General features: G+C 39.0%; 2 protein-coding genes across 2 annotated transcripts in view; both read right to left on the bottom strand.

Moving 5' to 3' along the window:
* LOC106909884 (uncharacterized) overlaps window positions 1-22,876 on the bottom strand; it is a 30,565-nt gene extending 7,689 nt beyond the window's left edge. The window contains exons 1-17 of the mRNA XM_088015996.1: window positions 22,801-22,876; window positions 20,930-21,268; window positions 20,390-20,665; window positions 19,757-20,056; window positions 19,173-19,448; window positions 18,530-18,829; window positions 17,879-18,148; window positions 10,336-10,638; window positions 9,348-9,620; window positions 8,396-8,695; window positions 7,826-8,101; window positions 7,151-7,471; window positions 5,059-5,334; window positions 4,501-4,776; window positions 3,811-4,086; window positions 2,221-2,520; window positions 1,525-1,800 (exon numbers count right to left, since the gene is read on the bottom strand). Coding sequence (XP_087872122.1) covers window positions 1,525-1,800; window positions 2,221-2,520; window positions 3,811-4,086; window positions 4,501-4,776; window positions 5,059-5,334; window positions 7,151-7,471; window positions 7,826-8,101; window positions 8,396-8,695; window positions 9,348-9,620; window positions 10,336-10,638; window positions 17,879-18,148; window positions 18,530-18,829; window positions 19,173-19,448; window positions 19,757-20,056; window positions 20,390-20,665; window positions 20,930-21,268; window positions 22,801-22,876 — 4,714 coding nt within the window. The remainder of the gene's footprint in view (window positions 1-1,524; window positions 1,801-2,220; window positions 2,521-3,810; window positions 4,087-4,500; window positions 4,777-5,058; window positions 5,335-7,150; window positions 7,472-7,825; window positions 8,102-8,395; window positions 8,696-9,347; window positions 9,621-10,335; window positions 10,639-17,878; window positions 18,149-18,529; window positions 18,830-19,172; window positions 19,449-19,756; window positions 20,057-20,389; window positions 20,666-20,929; window positions 21,269-22,800) is intronic.
* Window positions 5,825-7,148, bottom strand: LOC148153974 (uncharacterized). The gene is made up of 2 exons (XM_088016251.1): window positions 6,494-7,148; window positions 5,825-6,169 (listed from the first exon to the last, which is right to left on the bottom strand). The coding sequence occupies exons 1-2, from the start codon at window positions 6,768-6,770 to the stop codon at window positions 5,844-5,846; spliced, it is 603 nt and encodes a 200-aa protein (XP_087872377.1). The 5' UTR covers window positions 6,771-7,148; the 3' UTR covers window positions 5,825-5,843.
* Window positions 22,877-24,787: the final 1,911 nt, after the last annotated feature.

Here is a 24,787-nt window from a genome sequence, read left to right as displayed (position 1 = left end):
ACTATTGAAAGACAGCATCCACAAATTTCTATCTAAAGAAAACTTTAAGAAACTTGTAGGTTCTTAAAGTTTCTAAGACTCTTAGTTTCTAAAACTCTTGCAATCCAAGAGTTCTTAGACTCTAAGGACTGAAACATGGATGTCACAAGGCCTGTCATGATTACAAATTTTGCTGAGCGATTAATTGTCTAAAAAAATTATTGCGATAAACGATAATATTGTTTTGAGACCTTTTGACATTAATTTCATGGAAATGACTAATAATGCATGCGATTTCCTGCCTTAGATACATACATTTTATTTTCAAAAGAACACATAACACTGGAACTAATAAACAAAATAAACAAAACAACCAAAAACAAAAATAAAATGGATTCTTAAGTCTCCATTAACAAAACGTACTTGAATAAAACCTAAACAACATAAAGCCAAAGTAGAAATAAATACTGCATTCAACCAAAAGAGTGCAGATTATGAAGTCTGTATTGCCCTTCAGTAATCACTAGATTTAAATAGAGAAGATGGGCACATCCGACTACCTAATGCAGTAGTTCATACTACACAATTTTTTCCCCTATTTTCCCCTCACGATAATCTTAGATCGTTGGTGATTTCAAAACCAATCATCCTGTAGTGCAATTTAGATTGTCGCCGCCTCCGATCTAATTCAGGGGTTTTCCCCGACTGGGAGCTTAACGCTGAATGTGACATGTAGCCAATCAGAAAGCCGGATTCTCCTCCTGCTTTCTGAGGGGAAATTACGGAGGGGAATCCCAAACAGCTGACAAGGTGCAACCTTAAGTCCAGCGTTGGATCATCTCCAAGTCTCCATTGGAGATGATATGTGGAAACAACATTAATATTTATTCAACATTTCATGCAAAGAATATAGAAATGACAAGGGGAGGAACTGGAGCCAAATTGCTACCGCAATCCGGTAGGTTCTCAGCTGTTCTTTGTTAACGTGACATAAATAGGTTACAATGATTTTCATTCAGTCATGATTTTACGCTGACTCTAGCCACATGGATCACAAGTAGATTCTAGTAAAGCATTGATTAATGACTGGTTTTAAAATCAGTTAACTGGACTTGTAGCCATTATTTTGTGCCCATGTGGCTGGACACCACACGGCACGACGAACCCGATCGAACCGTTATACCTAGGATATCTGTCAGGTTTTGAAAATGGGCCGACAGTCGGCTGACAACTCGTGTAGTGTGTGCTGGACATTACACTAAGGAAGAACACCGGAGTTGAGCCTGTTTTTATTCAGTGTCATCAACAGAAAGAAAAAAAGACAGGAAGAGACGATAAAGCCGATAATTAAAATGTGGTGGATAGGTTTAATTTATCGTGGGATTAATTGATTTATCGTTTATCGCGACAGGCCTAGATGTCATTGCTTTAAAATAAAGGCATTACAATGTTATGCATGTGACAAAAGCTGAATATCATAAACTGATATGGACGACAAATCTTTAAAATCAGGAGGGGAAAAAAAAATAACGTAAATAAACCTACGGATTAAAGTGACGTTGACTGCATTGCTGAACTCTCCTGATCCAGACTCACACCAGTACACTGCTCTGGGGTACTGGGGACTGCTGAATGTACAGGAGGATCCAGTCATGGTTCCCCAGCTGGAGCAGTCCGATACGTCTGACTGGTCATATGATTGTCTAACCCGCTTCACTCTCCAGTCAGCAGAACTTCCTGTACATTTCAGCTGGATGTCGTCAACGATGTAAAGTTTCTCTCTGGCAGGACTCACTGTGAGAGACGCTGCTGGGTGGGAATCTGCAAGGGACAGTCAAGAAAGACATGGAAGTATGTTGTGTGTTTTTACGTAATTTCCGAGGGCTTCTCCATCTGCAGGTCACTCTACAGATTTCAACAAGTTCAACTCCGTATTTTCAATCCTAAGACACTGATAAGCTAATTAATTAGCTTGATAAATATATATTTTGAAAAGCAATCCTAATACCTACACAATTTCTCTATCCTATCCAATCTTTGGTTTTGTCAGTCACACTTTGCGTTTTGTTTTTCAATCCCCATGTTTCCTTTGATCCGTTTCTTGACTTTCAACATACATCAAACAGAATTTTTCGGTTAAAATGAGTATTTGGTTTAGTGACAGAAATCACTAAACCAACTTAATCGCAGACATTAAGTTAACAAAGGGAACAATTAATCGGTTCTTTCAAACACACTGACCTGCTGACCAGACGATCTTTGGCTCACTGTGATTGGTGAAGGTCTCTGGGTTTCCGATTCCAGCTCTGCATGCGTACCCCGCTGTGCGTTTCTGACCAAGAACGACATAGGAGTCCTGCACAGTCCCCTTAATGCTGTCGGACAGCAGATCATACGTGTAGCCATTAGACAGATCGGGAACAGCTTTATACCAGTAGAACCTCCATCCTGCCGATGGAGGTTCGACCTCACAGCTCAGAGTCAGTGAGGCTCCAGGACTCAGCCAAGATGGAGACACAGTCAGCTTGGGCCTTGGTGCAGCTGGAGAAAAGAAATAGTTTAGTCTCTTTAATAGTAAAGACATGGAACATCCTCTGCGAGATCTGAGCTACATTACTAGCATTTAAAAGACAACAACAGGTCCAAGTGACAGAAACTTCATTTCCAGAGGTCATCAGGCGAGAGGCATCTCCAGTCGATTGCTGGGCATCACAGAGACAGACGGGACCAACAATCGTTCACGCTTTTAATCACTTTTAGATAGACCAATAAACCCAACAGTCATGTTTTTGGATCCAGAAGCCAGAGTATCTGGAGAAAAACCGTGTATGCGCAGGGAGAATATGCAAACTCCAATGCGGAAAGAACCCAAACCGGATTCACGCAAAACCAGAGGACTGTTTCACAAACGCAGGACTCCAAGACCCACGGTAGGAGATAAAGTCAGGCTTGACATGGAGGCATTAGTTCATTCTTCAAAATCAAACCTGACACTTGCTCAAAAAGTTTAGACTTATAAATCATTATTATAACATGAATCAAAGAGCTTAATCCCAGATTAATGTGTCATCCAGCTTTGGCGAAACACCCCAGGTTTGGTCAATTCTGGTTCCTCATCCGTTCATCCACAGCGGTCAGAAACCAACGTGTTTTGTCAGTAATTTTGTTTTCTTCTCCGTCTGTCCTAGCCATTTATATCAGCCTACATTAAATTACCACATCTTGGCATTCAAGTGAATCTTAACATTATGATGCTTATCATCAGTTTTATCATTATCTGTATTTCGCTTGTAACATTTTAGCACCAACATTCTTCCATAGAGTTCAGGCTCTATGCATTTCCACAACAGAAAATAACGTTATAATATTGACTTCCTCTGTTCATTTATAAGTTTGAAGTGTTTCATTTGAGAAAATGAAAGGTAACGCCATGAACTGTACGAATGTGATGTTAGGAAATGTAAATTTTAGGCATTTGGTCAATCCGTTATTCTGTCACTACTATAGCAGCAGCTTCTTTATTGAGCATTTGTGCTTCGGTTTCTGAAGAAAGGAAGCTACCAGTGTGGCACGAAGCGTGGCGTACGCAATTTATCCATTCGCATCTGCGAATGTCTGATCGGTCTTGTAGTCTGTCCAAGAAATCAGTGAACGCGCTTTTATCTGAATTACTTGAGCCTGGCTTGACACGCGCGTCCCGAGTCTGGTTTGGTCTTCGCGAAATCAGAGACAAAGCGATCGTGCCACATCAAGCCTGGGCTTCGACTCTCGCTCTGCGTTTCTGACTCACTGACAGAACCTCGGGAAATAAAAACATGCAAGGAAACCTACGTTTTAAAGTGATGTTGACCGCATTGCTGAACTCTCCCGATCCGGACTCACACCAGTACACTGCTTCATCGTTGTCGGAACTCATGAAGGTGCACGAGGATCCGGTCATGTTCCCCCAGACGGTGCAGTTGGACGAGTCCGACTGGTAGTACGACTGTATAAACCTATTCACTCTCCAGTCAGCGGCGCTTCCCGTGCAGCTCAGTTGGACTTTCTCATCGGTGAAAAGTTTCTTTCTCTTGGGACTCACGGTGAGAGACGCGTCCGGATTGGAAGCTGGAGAACGAGAAACAGAGTCGAAAAAGAAGTCGAGAGAAAGTTTGAGCCAAATGTTCTGATTTTCATTTTTTGGAAAATTAGAGGTGCACCACTGTATTCTCAAGCCCGAGAGTATAAAAAAAGAATAAAGCTAATTAACTAGTTTGATGAATCCCTCTCAAAACAAGGAATCATATTATCTTCACTATTTCTTGACCACTTCGAATCACTCTTTTGACTATCAATTATGCTTTAACTTTTCCCGTCGCCGTGTTTTTAGGTTTCTTTTCTCTACCTTAAACGTATATTAAACATTTTCAGTTAAAATTATTTAACTGTTTTATCACAGACATTAGGTTAGCAAAGACAATAATAAAGAAGTTTGTTCAGTAGAATCACACTGACCTGCAGACCAGACAATATTTGGCTCACTGTACTTGGTGAAAAGCTCCGGGTTTCCTATTCCACCTCTGCATGAATATCCTGCTGTGTGTGTCTGTCCATAGACGACGTAGACGTTCTCTACGGTCCCTCTGATAATGTCAGGCAGTGGATCGTATCTGTAGTTGTTCTTTGATAAATCAGGAACAGCTTTATACCAGTAGAACCTCCATCCTGCAGATGGAGGTTTAACCTCACAGATTAGAGTCACCGAGGCTCCAGGACTCAGCCATGATGGAGACACAGTCAGATGGGGCGTTGGTGCAGCTGGGGAAAATAAATAATTTAGTTTTTTTGTGAAGTTCTCCGTTAGATCTGAATAATACTACCAGCATCTCAAATAAATAAAATAAAATAAGCAGCTTAAAAAGAGAAGACTCAACTTTCTTCACACTGAAACATAGATACAACTTCCTTAAAATAAAGGCATTAAATGTTGTCCGATATTTTCAAAATGACTGCTATCAACTTCTCCAACAGAACTCAAGACGGAAGTTAAATATCATTAACGGACAATAGAGTAGCAAACAATCATGTAAATAAACCTACATTCTATAGTGATGTTGACTGCATTGCTGAACTCTCCTGATCCAGACTCACACCAGTACACAGCTCTGTGGTAGAAGGGACTGCTGAAGGTGCACAAGGGTCCGGTCATTTTTCCCCAGCTGGAGCAGTCCGATAAATCTGCCTTGTAGTACGATTGTCTAAACCGCCTCACTCTCCAGTCAGCAGAGCTTCCTGTACATTTCAGCTGGATGTTGTCAATGATGTAAAGTTCGTCTCTGTCGGGACTCACTGTGAGAGACGCTGCTGGGTGGGAAACTGGAATAAAAGAAACGCAGAGACCAAAGGAAATCAAGAGGAACTTCAATGAAAAATGATACGTTCGACGTTTTATGATGGTTTGAAACCATCATAAAAGGGGTTTTATTTTCCTTCTTAGCCCTGTTTTTAGAAATCGGAATAAGTGAAAGGAAATGAATGACTCTTTCATTTCATGAAGTGTTCCTTATTGATGTCAGGTAAAAGTAAAGCAGACATTGATATTTTGTTCAAACAAATAAAATCCTCCTTTTATTTGGACCCTCTCAAGAATATAACTACTTCTCTTCTAAATCGCACTCACGCATTGACTTTGTCCCTCCCATGCTACATTGACAACAGAAACTGTATTGCTTTATTTATTTAATTTTTGTTAAGATTGTTGTGATAACCCTGTCAATATCTGCTGTTCTGGGACCTTAACCCCAGAGTATCACAGAGCTGGGTCGGTTTATTCAGAGTAAATTACTTCTACTCAGAGTTTCCCAACACGGCTTCCTAAATTAAGTTTATTGAATAGAATCACACTGACCTGCGGACCAGACAAAATTTGGTTCACTGTACTCGGTGAAGTACTGTTTCTTTTCTCTTCCAGCCCTGCATGCGTACACAACCGTGTGCGTCTCTCCGTGGACGATGTGGGACCCCAGTGTGGTCCCGTCGACGCTGTCAGACAGCAGCTTGTATCTGTAGTTGTTCTGCGATGTATCAGGAACAGCTTTATACCAGTAGAATCTCCACTCTTCAGATGAAGGTTTAATATTGCAGCTCAGAGTCACTAAGGCTCCAGGACTCGGCCATGATGTAGACACAGTCAGGACAGGCTTTGGTGTATCTGGACAGAGGAATAGTTTAGTTTTTTTTTTTTTTGTATTTTCCCCCCACCCACAGTAAAGACATCCGTTAGATTTGAGTAACATCTAGAAGACAATACCATCTCCAATCAATAGAAACGTTTAAAAAGAAAAGACTTGACTTTCTAAGAAATTAAACACAAGTGCTACTGTTTTAAAAAGCTGTGCAATATTACCAAACTAACGGATATGAAATTCTTTAACTTTGAGTATAGACAACTGTCAGTATCGACCTGGACAACACGGTATAAATTTTGAAAGGAGAAAAAAAACAAACAAACAAAAAAACTTATAAGCAAACCTACTGTTTACTGTGACGTTTACTGCATTACTGAGCTCTCCGGATCCAGACTCACACCAGTACACTCCTTTGTGGTACTGGGGACTGCTGAAGGTACATGAGGATCCATTCATTTTCCCCCAGATGGAGCAGTCCGATACGTCTGACTGGTAGTACGGTCTGAACCGCCTCACTTTCCAGTCACCAGAGCTCCCTGTGCATGTCAGCTGGACTTCATCAACAGTGTAAATGTCTCTGTCAGGACTCACTGTGAGAGCTGCTGCTGGGTGAGAATCTGGCATACAAGAAACAAAGAGGCAAAGTAAACCGAGGAGAAACCAACTGAAAACGGGACACGATTCGCATTTTGTGTCATTTTGGAGGATTTCTCCTTCTGGACGTCGCAGGTTTCAGCAGGTTGATCTTAAGAAGTTGATGAAGATAACCAGTTACTTTGATGATTTTATATATTTATTTTTTCAGGCAGGTGATTCCAATATCTTCAGAATTTCTCCAACTTGTCCAAGTCTTTTGTTTTTACCAATCATACTTTGTATTTTTTTTTTTTATCTTGATGTTTTTTTTTTGTTTCTTTTCACAACTTTTACCATAAGTTAACCAGCATTTCCAGTTAAAATGAGACGCAGACATGACATTATCATAGGGAATCATCAGTAAGGTCATTCAATAGAATCACACCGACCTGCAGACCAGACGATCTTTGGCTCGCTGTAATTGGTGAAAAACTGCGGGACTCCCCATCCAGCTCGGCATGCGTATCTTGACGTGTGTTTCTGGTCGTGGACGACGTAGGAGTCCCGTGGAGTCTCATGGGTTCCCTGAGGCAGCGAGTAATATTTGTAGGTGTTGGACAGTTCAGGAACAGCTTTGTACCAGTAGAACCTCCATCCTGGCGACGAAGGCTTAACCTCACAGCTCAGAGTCACCGAGGCTCCAGGACTCGCCCATTGTGGAGACACAGTGAGGACAGCCTTCGGTGTGGCTGGAGAAGAGAAATAGTTGACTTTGTTTCATAGTTTGTTTCATCCGAGCTGACAGAAATAATAACAGAAAAAAAAACAAGACTAGAATTGAAACATGGATGTTTTTTTTTAAAAAGAGAAACACTAAAAGTGGTGATGGCATGGAAATCAAACCAAACCAATTTCAGTCACTAGATGTGCAAAGCTGGTAGAAACAAAACCTAACAAAAGTATGGTAGTAATGTGAAATGCTCAAAATGTTGAGAATCACATAACTTTCCTTCCACTTCACAACTGTATACCACTTTGTGTTGGCCTCTCACATAAAATTCCAGTGAAACATCTGCGTTTGTGGCTTTAACGTGTGGTTTTACCGTGTATGGTGATGTTGATTGCGTTGCTAAGCCGTCCCGATCCAGACTCGCACCAGTACACGGCGGTTAGCTGCCAGCGGCTGCTGAAGGTGCACGAGGAGCCGGACATGGTCCCCCAGCTGAAGCAGTCGGAAACGTCCGAGTTGTAGGACGACTGCCTGAACCTCCTCACCCTCCAGACACCGGAGCTCCCGCTGCATTTCAGCTGGATTTTGTCGCCCGTGAAAAGTTTCTCCCTGGCAGGACTCACCGTGAGAGAAGCTGCCGGATGAGAGTCTGCAATACGAGAAACGCAGTGGTCCGTGTGTGTTTATAACATAAAAATAAACAAGAAAATGGCTTTTAGACAGCTGTAGACTACAGTGGTCTCTATGCCTGAAAGGGTTAATTGGTTTGATGAATTTATCTTATAACAAGTAACTATTAGCTTCACCATTTCTACATCCTGTCCAATCAGTTCTTTATTTTAGTATAAGAAACCAATTATACTTTGTTTCTTTTGTCTACCTGCATCATAAATTAATTTGTTTTCATGAAAGAAATAATCGCAGACATTAGAATCTCACTGACCTGCGGACCAGCTCAGTGTGATTTTACTGTAATCAGTGAAGATCTCCGGGTTTCCTCTTCCAGCTCTGCATGCATATCCTGCTGTGTGCTTCTCCCCCTGAGTGACATACGAGTTCTTTGTAGTCCCCTTACGAGTACCGTGCAGTGGGTCGTATCTGTAGCTGTACTTCGACTGGTCGGGAACAGCTTTATACCAGTAGAACCTCCATGATGTCGAAGGAGGTTCCACCTGACAGCTCAGAGTTATTGAGGCTTTGGGACTCAACCATGATGGAGACACAGTCAGGACCGCCCTGGGTGCTGTTGGATAGAAATAGTTTCGTTTTTGTTTTGTTTTTTCTAATAAAGACATGAGACATCCCTTGTTAGATCTGAGTAACAGTGCATTGTCAATCAACTTGACTATGCTTGTGCTGGTTTGTGCAGCTTCAAAGGCCATTTGACTTTTCATAAAAAGTCTGGGGGGGGTGGGTGAGTTTTTGACCTTTAAGCTTTCATTAATACCTTCAAAGCCAAAGTAGCACAAAGGAAATTTTGCTACAAAACCAGCACAAACGTAGTTGAATTGATTGACACCAATTTTGGATGATTTGAAGAAGGTGGTGGTGGGGGCGGGGGCTCTGACCTTTCATGACCTCTGGAAATAGTTCTGAATATCTTTAAAATGACAGCGGTACAAACGAAAATTTTTGCTCCGCAAACGTTTGATACCAATTTTGTCCGATTTAAAGAAGGCGGGATGGCCAACTTCACTCAGGTGTTTTTTTTTTTTGTTTTTTTTTTAACTGAAACGTATAACCTGCTTTAAGATAAACACATTAGCTCTTCGTTGCTATCAAAAGCTGACAACTATAAAGTCTTCAACTTAAAACTGATTTAAGGACGAAAACTAAAACCTCATTAATTGACATGGTGAACATGGTATAAAGCAAAATAAGGTTCGTAAACCTACCGTGTAAAGTGACGTTGACTGCGTTGCTGAACTTTCCGGATCCAGACTCGCACCAGAACACCGCTTTCTGGTACCAGCGACTGCTGAAGGTGCACGTGCGTCCGGTCATTTTCCCCCAGACGGAGCAGTCCGATATGTCGGACGGGTAGTACTGTCTGAACCGCCTCACTTTCCAGAGAATAGAGGGTCCGCTACACGTCAGTCGGATTTCATCGACGGTGTAGTGCTTTATTTTCTTCGGACTCAGTGTGAGAGACGCTGCTGAGTGAGAAACTGAAACGCAAAAGGACAAAGACACCAAATTAAGTAAGTCCTAAACGGAGCGCGGGGGATTCAGTCGAATTTGCGGGACCGCAATTCCGCGACACTTAGCGCTATCTGAAAAATTCCAACGGTTTCTGAAAGGGGGAGACGTTGCGCTTTACAGCCAATATTGGGTTATTACGGTAACTTCTCCCCCGCAGTAGCAAGGTGTGAAATTTACCTCTTTTAATAGACGGTTAATTGTAAAAAAAATAAGTTCCAGTTGCTATAGATAAATGGGCAAATATATTTACTCACAGGACATTGAAAGAACCACGTACAATTAAAATAAGCAAAAAACATCCAGGCGGACATTTTAAATTTATGACGAAGGGTTTTATATCAAGAGAAAAATCAACATTTTTATGTAGTTTCGAAGGATTCCCAGATTTCAACAGTTGCAGCGCTGTATTAACAGCTTCACTTTAGTAAGCCAAGCTGATAAGTCAAGTTTGGTAAAACTATCACTAAAGATGTAATTCGAATATCTTCCCAATTTCTCCACCCCTTCCAATCTGTCTTTTGGTTTATATACAAGTTATACTTTGTATATTTTTTGGTTCATTTTCGTTACCTTTAACATAAATGAAACAACACATTCTGTCAAAACATTTGTCTCCGTGACAAAAATGATCACCGACATTAAAGTTCACCAAGGAAATGATGAATGAAAACACACACTGACCTGCTGACCAGACAAACTTTGGTTCACTGAACTGAGTGAAAAGCTCCGCGTTTCCTCGTCCAGCTCTGCATGCGTATCCTGCTGTGTGTTTCTGATCATTAATTTTGTAGTAGTTGTCTTTGGTCCCGTCGTCGCTGCCGGGCACCAGCAGGTATTTGTATTTGTTCTGGTAGAGTTCAGGAACAGCTTTGTACCAGTAGAACCTCCATCCTGCAGATGAAGGTTTAACCTCACAGCTCAGAGTCACTGAGGCTCCAGGACTCAGCCATGATGGAGACACAGTGAGGACAGGCCTCGTTTTAGCTGGACAGAGAAATAGTTTAGGTTTTTTTCCCCAACTGTTAGATTTGAGTAACATTGTGAACATCTACAGAATGAGCCAAAAAAAAACCCCGAAAAAACAAGACTCAGCTTTCTTAGAATTCGTCTAGATCTTCCTAAGGGGAAAAAGTGTCAGTCAGTTAGTTTTTGGGGAATGGTGGGGTTTCTAGTAATGGCAGCAGCTCTACTGAGCACTTTGTAAATGCTCTGTGGAGGGTCTGAGTAGAGTCCTGTTTGTCTTCACCGCTCTATTCAGGCGTTTATGCTCTAGTACAGCTGGTTGAGATGGTCCGAACAACTCAGCTGTAGAAACTCCTGCGGATCTGAGCCGACATGCGAATGCGGCTGATGAGCCTTCTCGACCAGCTGCCTGGTCGAGAAGGCCAGGCAGCCAAAAACAATATCTAGTTTTTGAGTGTTTCAGAACATCAAACAAAGCTGAATATTAGTCAATGACAACACAAGTAAACCTCAAATCCACATGATCCTTTGTGAAAAAGATGATTGCCCCCTAAACCTATCTAGTTGGGCCACCCTAAGCAGCAGCATCTGCTATCAGGCGTTTGCAATAACTTTCGGTGGGCCGTATGCAGAACTCTGGAGGAATTTTGGTCACTCGTTTCAAAAACCCTTTGGAGGGTTTTTGAGCATGAACCGCCTTTCTAGGGTCATGCCGCAGCATCTCACTGGAATTCAGGTCAAGGCTTTTGTCCGAAACAAACCAGAAAGTTGAGGCAAAACAAAATGAAGATATTAAAGTAAAAAAAGAAATTCCATTACCTGACGGGTTTCCACGGCAGAGGAGTACACCGAGAACTAAAGCAAAGATTGGAATTTTGTTAGATGTCAAACTATTAAATAAATCATTGCAGAAATACATACATTTACTGATGTATACGTCTGGAGTTACTGCTCAAATGTAATCTTTGGGTTTTAAAATGGTTTTAAAATCCAGCAGTGTGGATCAAAGAGAGCATTTAATGAATCTGAGTTCTAACTACAGACAGCTGGTAATCTTTGACTGTTCCATGAAGTATGTCAAAGAGTAAAACTGCACTAGTTATCATTTCCTGTCAGCTAAACACACACACACACACACACACACACACACACACACACACACACGCACGCACGCACACACACACACAAACCAAGTTGTTTTAATACATTGCAGGATCTTTCTGTGTTAAGGCCCTGGTTGACCTCTGTATGACCTCTGGGTTTCATCATGTATATTTACAGAATGGTTGGAACTTCAAAAAGACGAGAGATCTGCAATACTCAATCTCCTGCATTTCCCTTATAAGATTATAAAGGAATCTGAGCAGCCATGTTTCTGTGGCAACGGTTCTGGCATCAAGGTTTATTGTGCAAGGGGATCTTTTGAGGTGAGGAAACAGAAACCAGTTTGGAAGACGACGTGTCAGAGTCATAAGTTCTAGAGGAAAACTGAGATTACAGTTCCTCTGAAGGAAACGTCAGAAATAATGTCCTTAAATAATGTCCTTAGTTGGTCCTCATTTACTCATGTAGACTTGCAGCCAAGTTGGCAGTAGAATCAGACTTCATTAGCCACAAGACTGGTTGTTACTTTTCATGCGCAGTTATCAACATTTAGGCTTTTCCTACCTTCATATGTTGAGGAAAATAAAACCTAATTCGAGGACAAATATGAAGGCATTTTTGCTTTTATGTCAGAGGGAAAACCAGGTGGTGTTATTTTTGTAATAGATTTTTAAAAAGTCTTTCAATCTGTCCTCCTAAACACTGAATAATAATAGTAATCAGTTTTCTATCCATCCACATCCAAAGACTAAAACTGTTTGCAAGAGTTAACACAGTCTGCAGCAAACTAAACAACCAACCGACCTCAAAGAAACGATATTTTCTGATGGTACCTGGGATTAAAGCACAAGCCGTCTTTTCTTCACACTTTAAATATGATCTGACTAACGTGACCCAAAGAGAAAAAGGGGATTTACTCACATACTACACCCAGCACACAGAGCAATGTGCGGCCCATCCTTAAATCCAGAGAGAAAGCGTTGCAGCTCCTCTGAGTCCTCCAGATATACACTCCTTTATCGCAAGGGAAACGCTGAAACTGCAGTACACACTGTAGCAAAAAAAAAAAGTTAACATTTACAGTAAATTACGGGCAGCAGGGCTGCCAGTCAGGTTAACACAACCTTTACAGTAACCTGACCATCATTTAATTACATTTTACACAGACAGGAGGACAGATACGGAGAGGAAAACTCAGAGAGAGAGACAGTGTTACTAATGTCTGTCCTTGTGTCTGACAGACAAATAGGAGGACAGAGTCAGTGACAGTTTGCCTTGTTTTCATAAAATGTTGCTTTGTGTTGCTTCCTTTGCTCATACAGCAGCATCGTGTGGACCAAACAGGCAACGTGAAAATGATCGCATGGTATGGAGCTTTAAATTAAATACACAAATGGAGGATTTTTTTGTGAAATCATGAATTCTGAATGTGGCCTGAATTTTGTCTCAATCAGTTTTTGATCAAAAGGAAAACTGGAAACAAATTGAGAGGAGTGAGATGTGGATGGGTTGGTGTTACTTTGTAGCCAAGCTGATGTCACAAGGGACAAAAGTTGATTTCTGTGCTGTTTTATGTTATTTTAAACGATGACTCATTTCACTATGTGCAAAGTTTTTATTTTTATTTTTTATTAGTAGACATCAAAATGTTACCAGCCATGGGACATTTTGATTTGTTGCAAAAGAGGTGCATGAAAGAAAAACTGCAAACACACGCAATATGATTCTAGAACAAGAAAATGTGACAGAGGGGGAGAAAAAAGCAGCTTTTCCCCCCCCTGCTTTTGGTTTACAAGCAAACTGACGAGCCAGTTCCTGAATCATTAGATCCAACAAACAAGACATTTGTAGTTTCATTTAAAAGTTACTGGAAGAACGTTTCCTAAAAGGGAATTACCACCTGCTGCCAGCCTGATGAGAAAAGCAAACAAGTCATTCGTACCTTTTGGCCTTCAGTAATGATCATAACACCTTTCAATACACTCAAAAAATAACTTTTGATTTATGGTCATGTCAACAATTTCTGCAAAATTGTGTTATGTTCAGTATGGAAATGGAACTTAACTGTATTTAATTAATTAAATAAATAAATAAATACTTTGCAGCTCCTACTAAACTAACTGAAATTAGTGTGGCAGTCACTGAATTTTGCTTCACTTAACTCGTTTTAATTGCTAGTTTTATCTTACTAAACAAATATATGTCAACAACAACCACACAGTGTAGTTAAGTAAATTCAACTTACACCACTTTCATTTTGTGGAACATGAATTTATTTCCAGCAAAGCAAACTTTACAGCAACAGAGTGAAGAAGTGCAATACTTGTTGTAGTTCAAGAATCAACCACCAGATGGCGTTTGTGATAATTTCTCTCTCTTATGGTTACTCTGCTGGATGGTTGAACACAAACACATAAGATAGAGCAACAGGAACGTTCACTAAAAGAACAATGCTGAAGCGGTTCGCTGAAATGATTAACAAACAGAAATCCTACCCACAATCCCTCACTGAAGCCACATGACAAACAGCCAAACACAGCAGAATAATGCAAATATATGAACTCTGGTTTGAATTTCCATATTAATCAATATTTTCCACCTTCTTCACTGGTCTTGACAATTCACATTATTGCTGTAGCTTCTTGTGACAGAAGGTTATGGCAGGCTTTCAGTATTTGACAACATAAAACCAACAAGACATATTCACAAGTTATTTTTTTTCTGACTGGTCTGCGGATTTGTTTTGCACCATTTGTTTTGGATCAAAAGTCAAACAATTTGGTAATACTGACTAAAATGTTTAATGTTTGAAAATGCTACTCATATATATTAACTAGCTTGGGCATAACCCCATTTATTTAATTCTACAATTCGATGAGTTCATTTTCTGAGTGTTAGACTTACTTCAGAAATCCACGAGCCAACTCATGACATGTCAGCAGGTAGTTATTAAACTCAGATCTTGACATTTTTCACACTCATTTTTGTGCAACAATTCTTCAACATCTGGGCTCCATCTGCTTGTTGTAATTTCGTAATATTCTCTCTTCTCACAAGTAATGACATTTCAAGAATCAGAGTGACATCGTTCTTCAAAGTCATTGTTAATGCTCCCCTAATACAATCTATTTTATGTAAGAGTCTGAAATTCATGACATTCTGGGACACAGAATGTCATGAAATTCCTGATTAAATCAAGGAAACTTGATTTAATCAGGTTTGCTGGAGTTGTTGTACAACCACAATAACTCCCTCACTCAAAAAGAGAAAATAACTGAAATAAAATAGGCATAAAATCAATGCATTTTGTCTTAGGCAAGCTCTAAGACATTGACTTATAAATATCTTGGCCCTGGTGTGACGTACATGTGTTTTTGTTGCCCCGTGTTCACTTAAAGCCACTTCCAGAATGTAATCCACAGTCTATGCATTTGTAAAATTAGAAATAGAAAAAAAAACACCCTTTAAAATTGATGCATTTATTCCCACTGGAAAACAACAGAAAACTATTTTTGGATTTCATCTTAAATTAGGCACATTTTGCCTTACGTTGTGTTTTTGTCGTTGCATTAACTCTGGAACATTATAGTTCTGTGGAATATTATAGTTGTCTTGACCCAGTATTGACTTAAATACTTTATTTTCTGAACTTTTTCGCAATTGAATACATACGAGTATATATCTTGTTAATCTGAATTGAGTATTGAAACTATCTTGGCTTAAACCCCACTGACATTCAACCTAAACAGCATCATCAGTATCCAGAGGTCGATTTCACTTCAGAATAAACGGCTGCGTCGGCTGCTGCTGGACTGGACCTTCCTGTAAAGGCAGAGAGGACTCAGGTGAGACAGTTACATGGACTAGGACAAAAGTGAAATAGATCTGAACCATGAAGGGAGCAAGTATTTAAGCTATCATGTAAAGTTAAAAAATTATTTAATTGTAATTATTTTTGTAAAAATCCATTTTTACTTCGACAATAAAGAATTTTGTTTTGTAATAGCTTGTCAAGTGAAATGTTGTATTTGAAATACTCAACAAATATTCAATTTAAAATGCCAAAGCAAACATTCCTATCGTCAACAAGTGTTTGGGTCGTGTCAAATTTTCTGGATGTTTTGAGTCTGTAAAGCCATGTGGGATTCCGATTGGTTAAAACTGATAAACATGACTATCAGGAACATCTTTAAGCTCAAACTGGGAAAGAGAAAATGAAAGATGTTGAATCTGAGGGACTGAACCTGTAGTCTACACCCACAAGTATTGAAAGCTTCAGATATATTTAAAAAAAAGTTCTGACGATTTCTAACCAAATGATGTCCAATGGTTACCGTTCCTGCTGACTAAACCTGCAGCTCCTGCTCCCACATTAGAATAAACAGCGCCCTCTTCTGGTGTGCAATGGCGACCTGATATAAAAAAAAATATGATTTTCAAGAAGCTGCTTTTCTGAAAAACATCTTTAAGCACAGAACTGTTGGAGGAACTCACTCTTGTTTCCAGAGTTTTTAAATTCAAGGAGAGAGTAGGTGATGTGTTGGTCGTCGTTTGCATCTGAAACACATCAAGATCTAATTTCAGTCATTTGGAATTGGCCTGTTATCAGCTTTATGTTGGATGTTTCAGCGTTGAAGCAGGTAACTTCACCATCTACAGGATCTTCAGAGGGTCTCACTGAGACATGCAAGTCAGATGCACCTAAAGTTAAAAAATAATATAAAATACAAATTATCTCCTTGTAGACTGACTTGTTTTAATTGTAATTAAATGAAGTTGAAACTTAAACAAAAAGTTGGTTTTATTAGAGTTTAGCTCATCATTTACCACCTAATTGATCTGAATGAGATACAAAGTCAAGGTTTGTAGATTGTGGCTTCCTTTTTTCTTTCATTATCTTGTCACAAAAATCTAAACAAAGCTTACTTTGACAAAAAAACTAAATAAAAACTTAAACTAGACAATTCTAATAATTTTGCAATATTATAAGCTGTACATTGCAGTAATGTACAGCTGTATTATTTACATTATGTATTCCACATACTTTTAATGTTCAAAGCATTTTTAATCTGTTTTCCACCATAAGATTGTTAGCCGGTGGCATAGATGTGATTTATGAAACAACAAACTATATTTCAGAAGGAGATGGAAATCTCACCTTTGCGCTTTATGAAGCAACAGAGAAGCAGCAGAACAACAATGAGGACGACTCCACAAGCCGGTCCAACAACCAACAGCACAGGAAATGAAGAGCTGCCATGTCTTGAAACATCTGAAAAATAGAGAATATTAAAAATGAGACTTTACGTAAATATGTTAATATTCTCATCGTTTAAAGCACAGGCAACTTTAAACTCTGCTCACCTTTAACTGCCATCCAGCTCTGAGGTGAAACTTCTCCTGAATGTTCACACTTGTAGAAACCTTCATCTGACTGAGACACTGCAGAGATCTTCAGCTCTCCTCTGCTGTCATTTTGGATCAGTTTGTCATGATGATAGAAAATCACATCAGAAATATTGTTTTCTCCTCTCCGTCTGCAGCTCAGAGTAACAGAAGCTCCTTCAGTCACAGGATGGACGGGGCTCACCAGGAGAAGATCTTCATCTGGAAACCAGACAGAGAAAATGAAGCTTCAGTCAGAAATCAGCTGCTGATACATATTGACATAAACTGCACTATAGGAACTTTTTAAAATCGATTTTACAAGTCAATAGTGATTAACAAAATTTGACTTTTTTTTTTTCCAGAAACTATAATGTTTTACCAGATCTCTACTAGTTAATACCAAGTTCATCAAATATTTTACATAATTTAGGTGACTGACCTAATACTACAGAGGTCTACCCAATTTGGTGTTTGTAATCTCAAAACTAGCTACTGTGTGTTTAAATATGCAGAATTCCTTGACAAGATTGAGATTAATTTTGATTCTTTGAAAAACAAGCATCTACAGCCAAATAGATTTAACATAAATGAGAAAGGAGCTTTTCAGAAAATCCAATTTTAGGTTACACAAACCACAGAAGAAGAAAATATTAGGTTTGAATGTTAATAACTCAAAATCATTTTCTGGTTATTTAAAACACAGAGCAGTGGATTTCTATGACATTATAAAGTTGTTAAAGTAAACGATAAACCACGCATAGTAACATACTTTGATAAGTGATGTTGATTCCATTGCTGAACTCTCCTGATCCAGACTCACACCAGAGAACTGCTTTATGGGAGCAGTTACTGTTAATGGTACATGAGGATCCATTCATTGTCCCACAGGTGGAGCATGGACATGATGAGAAACCTGATTCTCTAAACTCCTTCACTCTCCACTCAGCAGAGTTTCCTCCACAGTTCAGAGTCACAGACTCAGAGGTGAAGTGTTGCTCTCTGTCAGGACTCACTGAGAGAGACGCTGCTGGATGAGGATCTGGAATACGAGGAAAAACAGAGGTCAAGAAAAAGACAAAATCTGTGTTTCTGTGTTTCACAGGATCTTTTCCTTTTGGAGGTTACTCTGTAGATTTCAGTTGCAGCACTGTATGTGCAATTATGAGTATAATAAATCAAGCAAATTCATTAGATTGATACATATAACTTTAAGTAAGTAATTCTGTTATCCTCACTGTCCAAAATGTCCAGTCACTCTTTTGTTTTTAATTATTAAACTTTTTTTTCCCAATCAATCCCAATGTTTTTATTTCCTCTTCATTATTTTTTTTACCTTAATTTAAACTACATTTTCAGTCAAAATGAGAATATGTTTAAATGAAAGTCAAAGATATAGTTTATCACATAGAAACACACTGACCTGCAGACCAGACAAACTTTAGTTCACTGTATTTAGTGAAATAGTCAGAATTTCCCCGTGCAGCTATACATGAATATCCTGCTGTGTGTTTCTGTCCATGAACGATGAAGGAGTTCTCTACAGACCCATTGATGCTACCAGGCAGTGGATCATATCTGTAGTTGTTCTTTGATAAATCAGGAACAACTTTATACCAGTAGATCCTCCATCCTGCAGATGAAGGTTTAACCTCACAGCTCAGAGTCACTGAGGCTCCAGGACTCAGCCATGATGGAGACACAGTGAGGATGGAATCTGGTGCTGTTGGAAAAAGACAAGTGTGTTTTTTTAATTAGGGATATTTAACATACCCTGTTAGATTTGAGTAATAATACAAGCTTTTATGAGACTATAACATATTCAAATTGTTACAAAAAACAACAACAAATGAATTAAACTTTTGAAAAGAAAAGACAGATTCTTAAAATTGAGACATAAATGCTATTATTTAAAACTATGCAATGTTTTCAAACTCATTGTTATGTACTTCTTCAACATGAAGCAGAACTCGAAGCAAAAGCTGCAAAACATTATTAACTGGCATGAAAAAAACTGGGTAAGCCGTCAAAATCAGGAGGTTAAGCCATCATGTAAATTAACCTACTGTTTAAAGTGATGCTGACTGCATTGCTGAACTCTCCTGATCCAGACTCACACCAGTACACTGCATCGTGATACTCAAGACTGCTGAAGGTACATGAGGATCCAGTCATTGTTCCCCAGCTGGAGCAGTCTGATAAATCTGACTGGTTGTACGATTCTATAAACCTCTTAACTCTCCAGTCAGCAGAGCTTCCTGAACAGTTCAATTTAATTTCATCATCAGTGAAAAGTTTCTCTCTGTCAGGACTCACTGTGAGAGACGCTGCTGGATGAGAATCTGGAGAACAAGGAAAACAGAAACCAAATGAGATCGAGAAAAAGACAACTGACAATAAAATTTGTGTTTTGCAAGTTTTTTTCCCCTCCTTGAGGTTACTTTGTAGATTTCAACAACATGTTTAATCATGAGTATGAAAAATAAAGCAAATTCATTAGATTGGTAAAAATATCTTGAAACAGGTAATCCTGTTACCTTCACTATTGCTGCAGCCTGTTCAGTTCCTTTTGTTTTGAATTGTTAAACTACAATCATAGTTTAATTCAAAAATCAAAAAGTCATAGTTTATTAAATATAATCACACTGACCTGCAGACCAGACAAACTTTGGTTCACTGTAATCAGTGAAATGCTCTGGGTTTCCTCCTTTAGCTCTACATGCAAATCCTGCTGTTTGTTTCTGTCCATCAACCCTAAAAGAGTTCTCTACAGTCCCATCGATGCTCTCAGGTAGCAGCTCATATCTGTAGTTGTTCTTTGATAAATCAGGAACAGCTTCATACCAGTAGAACCTCCATCCTGCAGATGAAGGTTTAACCTCACAGCTCAGAGTCACTGAGGCTCCAGGACTCAGCCATGATGGAGACACAGTGAGGATGGACATTGGTTCTGTTGGAAAGATATGTTTTTTTTTTAGGTATAAAAGAAACATGTAACATCCTCTGCTGAATCTGAGTAATATTGCAAGCACTTATAAGACTATATCATCTCCAAATTGTATGAAGAAAGAGCAACTAATATTTTGAAAACAACTCAGATTCTTAAAATTGAAACATATTTTACATATATTAAAAGCTATGCAATCTTAATCTCATTGTTATGCAATTCCTCAACATGCAGCAGATCTTAAAGCAAAAGTTACTAAACATTATGAACTGACTTGAATAAAATGGCATAAATTGTCAAACTCAGGAGGTTAAATGAACATGTAAATAAACTCACGTTCTACCGTGATGTTCACTGCATTGCTGAACTCTCCTGATCCAGACTCACACCAGAACACTGCTTTATGGTCCCACGGACTCTTAATGGTACATGAGGATCCAGTCATTGTTCCCCAGAAGGAGCAATCTGATACGTCTGGCTTGGAGTTTGATTCTTTAAACCTCCAGATTCTCCACTCAGTAGAGTTTCCTCCACAGTTCAGAGTCACAGACTCAGAGGTGAAGTGTTGCTCTCTGTCAGGACTCACTGAGAGAGACGCTGCTGGATGAGGATCTGAAATACAAGAAAGAAAAAAGACCAAAAGGAAACAAGACAAAGAACTTAACATAGAATCTACTTTTTGTTTTACAAGATCTTTGTTTTCCTTTATGAGGTTACTTTGTAGACTTCATTTTTTATTAATTTAACTTCTTTTTTTTTCAATTCCAATGTTTTTCTCCTCCCCTTTTCATTACTTTCAACATAAACTAAATTTTCAGTCAAAATAAAAATATCTTTAAATGGCAGTCATAGTTTATTAAATAGAATCACACTGACCTGCAGACCAGACAAACTTTGGTTCACTGTAATCAGTCAAATACTCTGGGTTTCCTCTTCCAGCTCTACATGCAAATCGTGCTGTGTGTTTCTGTCCATGAATGATGAAGGAGTTCTCTACAGTCTCATTGTTGCTACCAGGCAGTGGATCATATCTGTAGTTGTTCTTTGATAAATCAGGAACAGCTTTATACCAGTAGAACCTCCATCCTGCAGATGAAGGTTTAACCTCACAGCTCAGAGTCACTGAGCCTCCAGGATTCAGCCATGATGGAGACACAGTGAGGACTGACCTTGGTGCTGCCGACAGCAGATTCTCACCTCCAGATCTCCTATGTACTGTACAAAATGACAGAATATAATGAAACACACAGAAATGTTTGTATTTGCTTATATTCATCAGCACCTGAAGGAGGAGCTAAATATGACTAACATGTACCTTTTTCTTACATTTAATGTTAATGTCAATCTGTACAATAAATTGCTTAACAACAGGGTATAAATTAATTTAGCAAAATATAAACATTTATTCTATTTTAATAGTTTCAATGATCAATGTCCTATAGAGTAAAACAAGGAAACCAGGATTTAATTTAACACACATTTATAATAGTAGGCAGTTATTCTGAGGCTCAATCCAAAACCAGGGGGCAAAATACTACAGATCTGAAACTAACTACTTTTTTTCTCCAAACAGAAAAATCTTGTTTGACACTCATTTCTAGCTCCATCACATTAGTAAATGTTACATGTGTGTGGGTGATCCTAAGACTCCTGCTAAAAAGATTCTCCTGTAACATGACGATGCAAAATCACAAAACAAATGCTTAATTGAATCAAAATGCAAATTCAGCCAAGCTCTAGATCACGGTAAAGAAAGAAGAATGTTCTTTTATCTGGTGAGTTTCCACAGCAGATTGAACTAATCTAACACAGATTAGTTCAATCTGTGTTAGTTCAAAACACAGATTGAACTAATCTGTGTTTTAGTTCAATCTGAACTAAAACACAGATTGAAATGTTGTTAGATGTGAAACAAACAAAATCAGTGTAAAGAGTCATACATCATTGACTATTAAAATGTATTGCATACTTCTGGAGTTTCAGCTCAAATTAAAACCTTATGTTGTTAAATGTAGTTCAGATCCAGCAGTGTGGGTGAAATGGAGCATTTAATGAATCTGATTGTGTTTCTGCCACAGAGACGAAGACCTGCTGGTCTTTGAATGTTCAGTGATTTATCTGGAATCAGTGGAAGAGAAAAACTGACCTAGAGTAATCAGTTACTGAGTTAAGCGCACACACACGCGCACACACACACACACACACACACACACACACCCACACACACACACACACACCCCCACACACACACACCAACCAAGTTAGTTTACTACATTACAGGGCTGTTTTTCCGCTCTGTGTTGAGGCTCTGGTTGAGCTGGTTGAGTCTCCTCCATGTCCTTATGAGATTATAAAGGAATCTAAGCTGCCATGTTTCAGTGACAAAGGTTCTGACAATAAGGTTTATTGTGCAAGAGGTGAGGATACAGAAAATAATTTAGGAGACAAAGTATCAGAGCTACAAGTTCTAGACTCTGATGATGTCAAAAATATCATTGTAGCAGCATAAATGGTACGCTGACACTTTCAGGCCAATTTCAGCTGCTGCATATAAGCAAGCCTTCACCTGTCATGAGGCTGCTTGCGTCGTGACGTCAACTCAATCTGCTTCCTTTGTCTGCACCGTGCTGGCTAAGCGTGGCTGTTTTATCTTTCTTTGTCAGAAGAAAGATAAAACAGCCTGGTCTATCTAACAGATAGACCAGTTAATGCTAACTGGTCTATCTGCTTAGTCTCCTTTGCTGCACCTCCAATATCTGGACCGATCTGTCTGTTCATTCGTTTGCTGACAGGAAGGTAAGGGCCATCGTGGCTAGGTAACATCTACCCCATGTAAACAAAACCTTCACATAGCGTTTTTTACAGTTTACATCTAGGTGGAATTGGGGATCTGGTTATTTGGCAGTGCAGTCATTTATCAGGTCACAGGTAAGCGGCTGCTGCAAGTTATGTTTTTGTTAGCAGTTGCATTAATAATTTGCTCTATTGTTTTTAGCCTTCTGACTCATCAGCATCGCACCTGGAGTGACACTCGCTGCTGTTTTGCCTACTTATAAATTGTTTTAAAAGACTAATCTGCACTTTCCCTGGGGATAAAGTGCAACAATGTAGAGCTATTGTACCACTATTTTACTTGTATTTCATTTTTTTGTCTTTCTTTTAGGGACTGAGGCTTCTGTGGTGGCGGTGGTGACCCCTGGTGGCGGTGTCTTGTCTTGTGTGTTTTGTTGGAGCACCTTTTTTTTTGTTTGCTGTGTTTTTGTAGTGTCCAGGGTGGTTCCCCTTTTTCTGCACTGGATGTTGCCCCTTCCCTCACTACCTCCCCCATCGGTAAGCCTCAGTTTCCTTTGAAATTTAAACATTTTATTATAATAAATCTTGTCAAATGCATTCACTGTTTTAACCATTCACTTTCAGATTATTGGAAATTAAAGATATATTGAAGTTTAATAAATTTTTGTAGAACCTTCTGAATCTTGTCTCCTCATTTCCAGCAGAACTTACCTGTGTCCTTACTACATTACATTTTCCTGGAGGTATTCCAGGTGGCGTTGTTGGTCATTGTAATATTTTATATTCTATATTTGGGTTCATAATAAAAAGAAAATCCACCCCCAGGTTGCCACATCATCATCAGTTTGTTCTCATTTCCTCATGTAAACTTGCAGCCAAGATGGCAGTGGAATCAGACTCATTAAAAAAATTAACATTTTACATCTGAGTGAAGACTGAGCAATGATATTAGGTGATTTTAGATGGTTTATTGTCGTTTTTCTCTTTTTGCAAAAGCAAGTTATGTAAAACCTACAAAAATCCTTCTTCCAGTCAAAAAAATAACTGATTATTAAACACTAATGACTTTCTATACATGTTAAATATGCTGAAAGTCTAAAATTCTGTACAGACACTCATAAAGGAGTTTTTGACCAGGCCCATAGGGTGAAGGTATTAAATACAAATTGTATCTGTTGAAACAATCTGCAGCAAACTAAACAACCAACCAACATTCAACGTTTCTCTTCTCTGTTGACCACGGCGATTAACGTCCAAACATTTAAAGATGATTTTACCGACACGATTCGAACAGAAAATGTAATGTACTTACACAGTAGGCACAGCACACAGAGCAATGTGTGGTCCATGTTTAAATCCAGAAATAAAATGTCTCTGCTCCTTTGTGCGCTCCAGAAATTCAGATGTTTGTCACAAGAGAAAGGCTGAAACTAGCAGAATGAGTAAGATGTGAAAAATAGTCGAGGGTCGTCTTCATAGAACATCCGCCCTTGTGGTTCCTTCTTTTGAGGAAACTATTAATGTTTCTAACCGACATTTCCTGTTTTGACTGATTTCCTTAATTTGCCACAACAAACATCAGCTACTTGTTTAGCAACCTGCACACACACTGCATGTTTTTATTAAAAGTGTTACTAAAACTTGAGCTGGTGAGACTTTGTAAAAGAAAATATGAAGCTTTACTGTGGTTATTTAAATTAGTTTAAATAGTTTGTGGCAAGATTCTAACCTGCTTCTATTAAAATTGTCTCTTGTTTTCTGTGTACTTTCCCTGAGAAAGAATAGAACCTGACTCATGGTGGATTTTTGAGAACTCTGATGAAATTCACACCTTTTTTTCTGTCCTTCCTTTCTCCATTCCCCATCTAAAACGAAGAGACAAAATTATCCATAGAGAGACGATTATTTTCAGACGCTGGAATTAATCACAAACTACATAAA

The sequence above is a fragment of the Poecilia mexicana genome, unplaced genomic scaffold, assembly GCF_051168715.1.
Source record: "Poecilia mexicana isolate PSO_F unplaced genomic scaffold, ASM5116871v1 scaffold_18, whole genome shotgun sequence".
Lineage (NCBI taxonomy): Eukaryota > Metazoa > Chordata > Actinopteri > Cyprinodontiformes > Poeciliidae > Poecilia > Poecilia mexicana.
The sequence above is the reverse complement of the archived record's forward strand: the minus strand, read 5'-3'. Positions and strand labels throughout refer to the sequence as shown.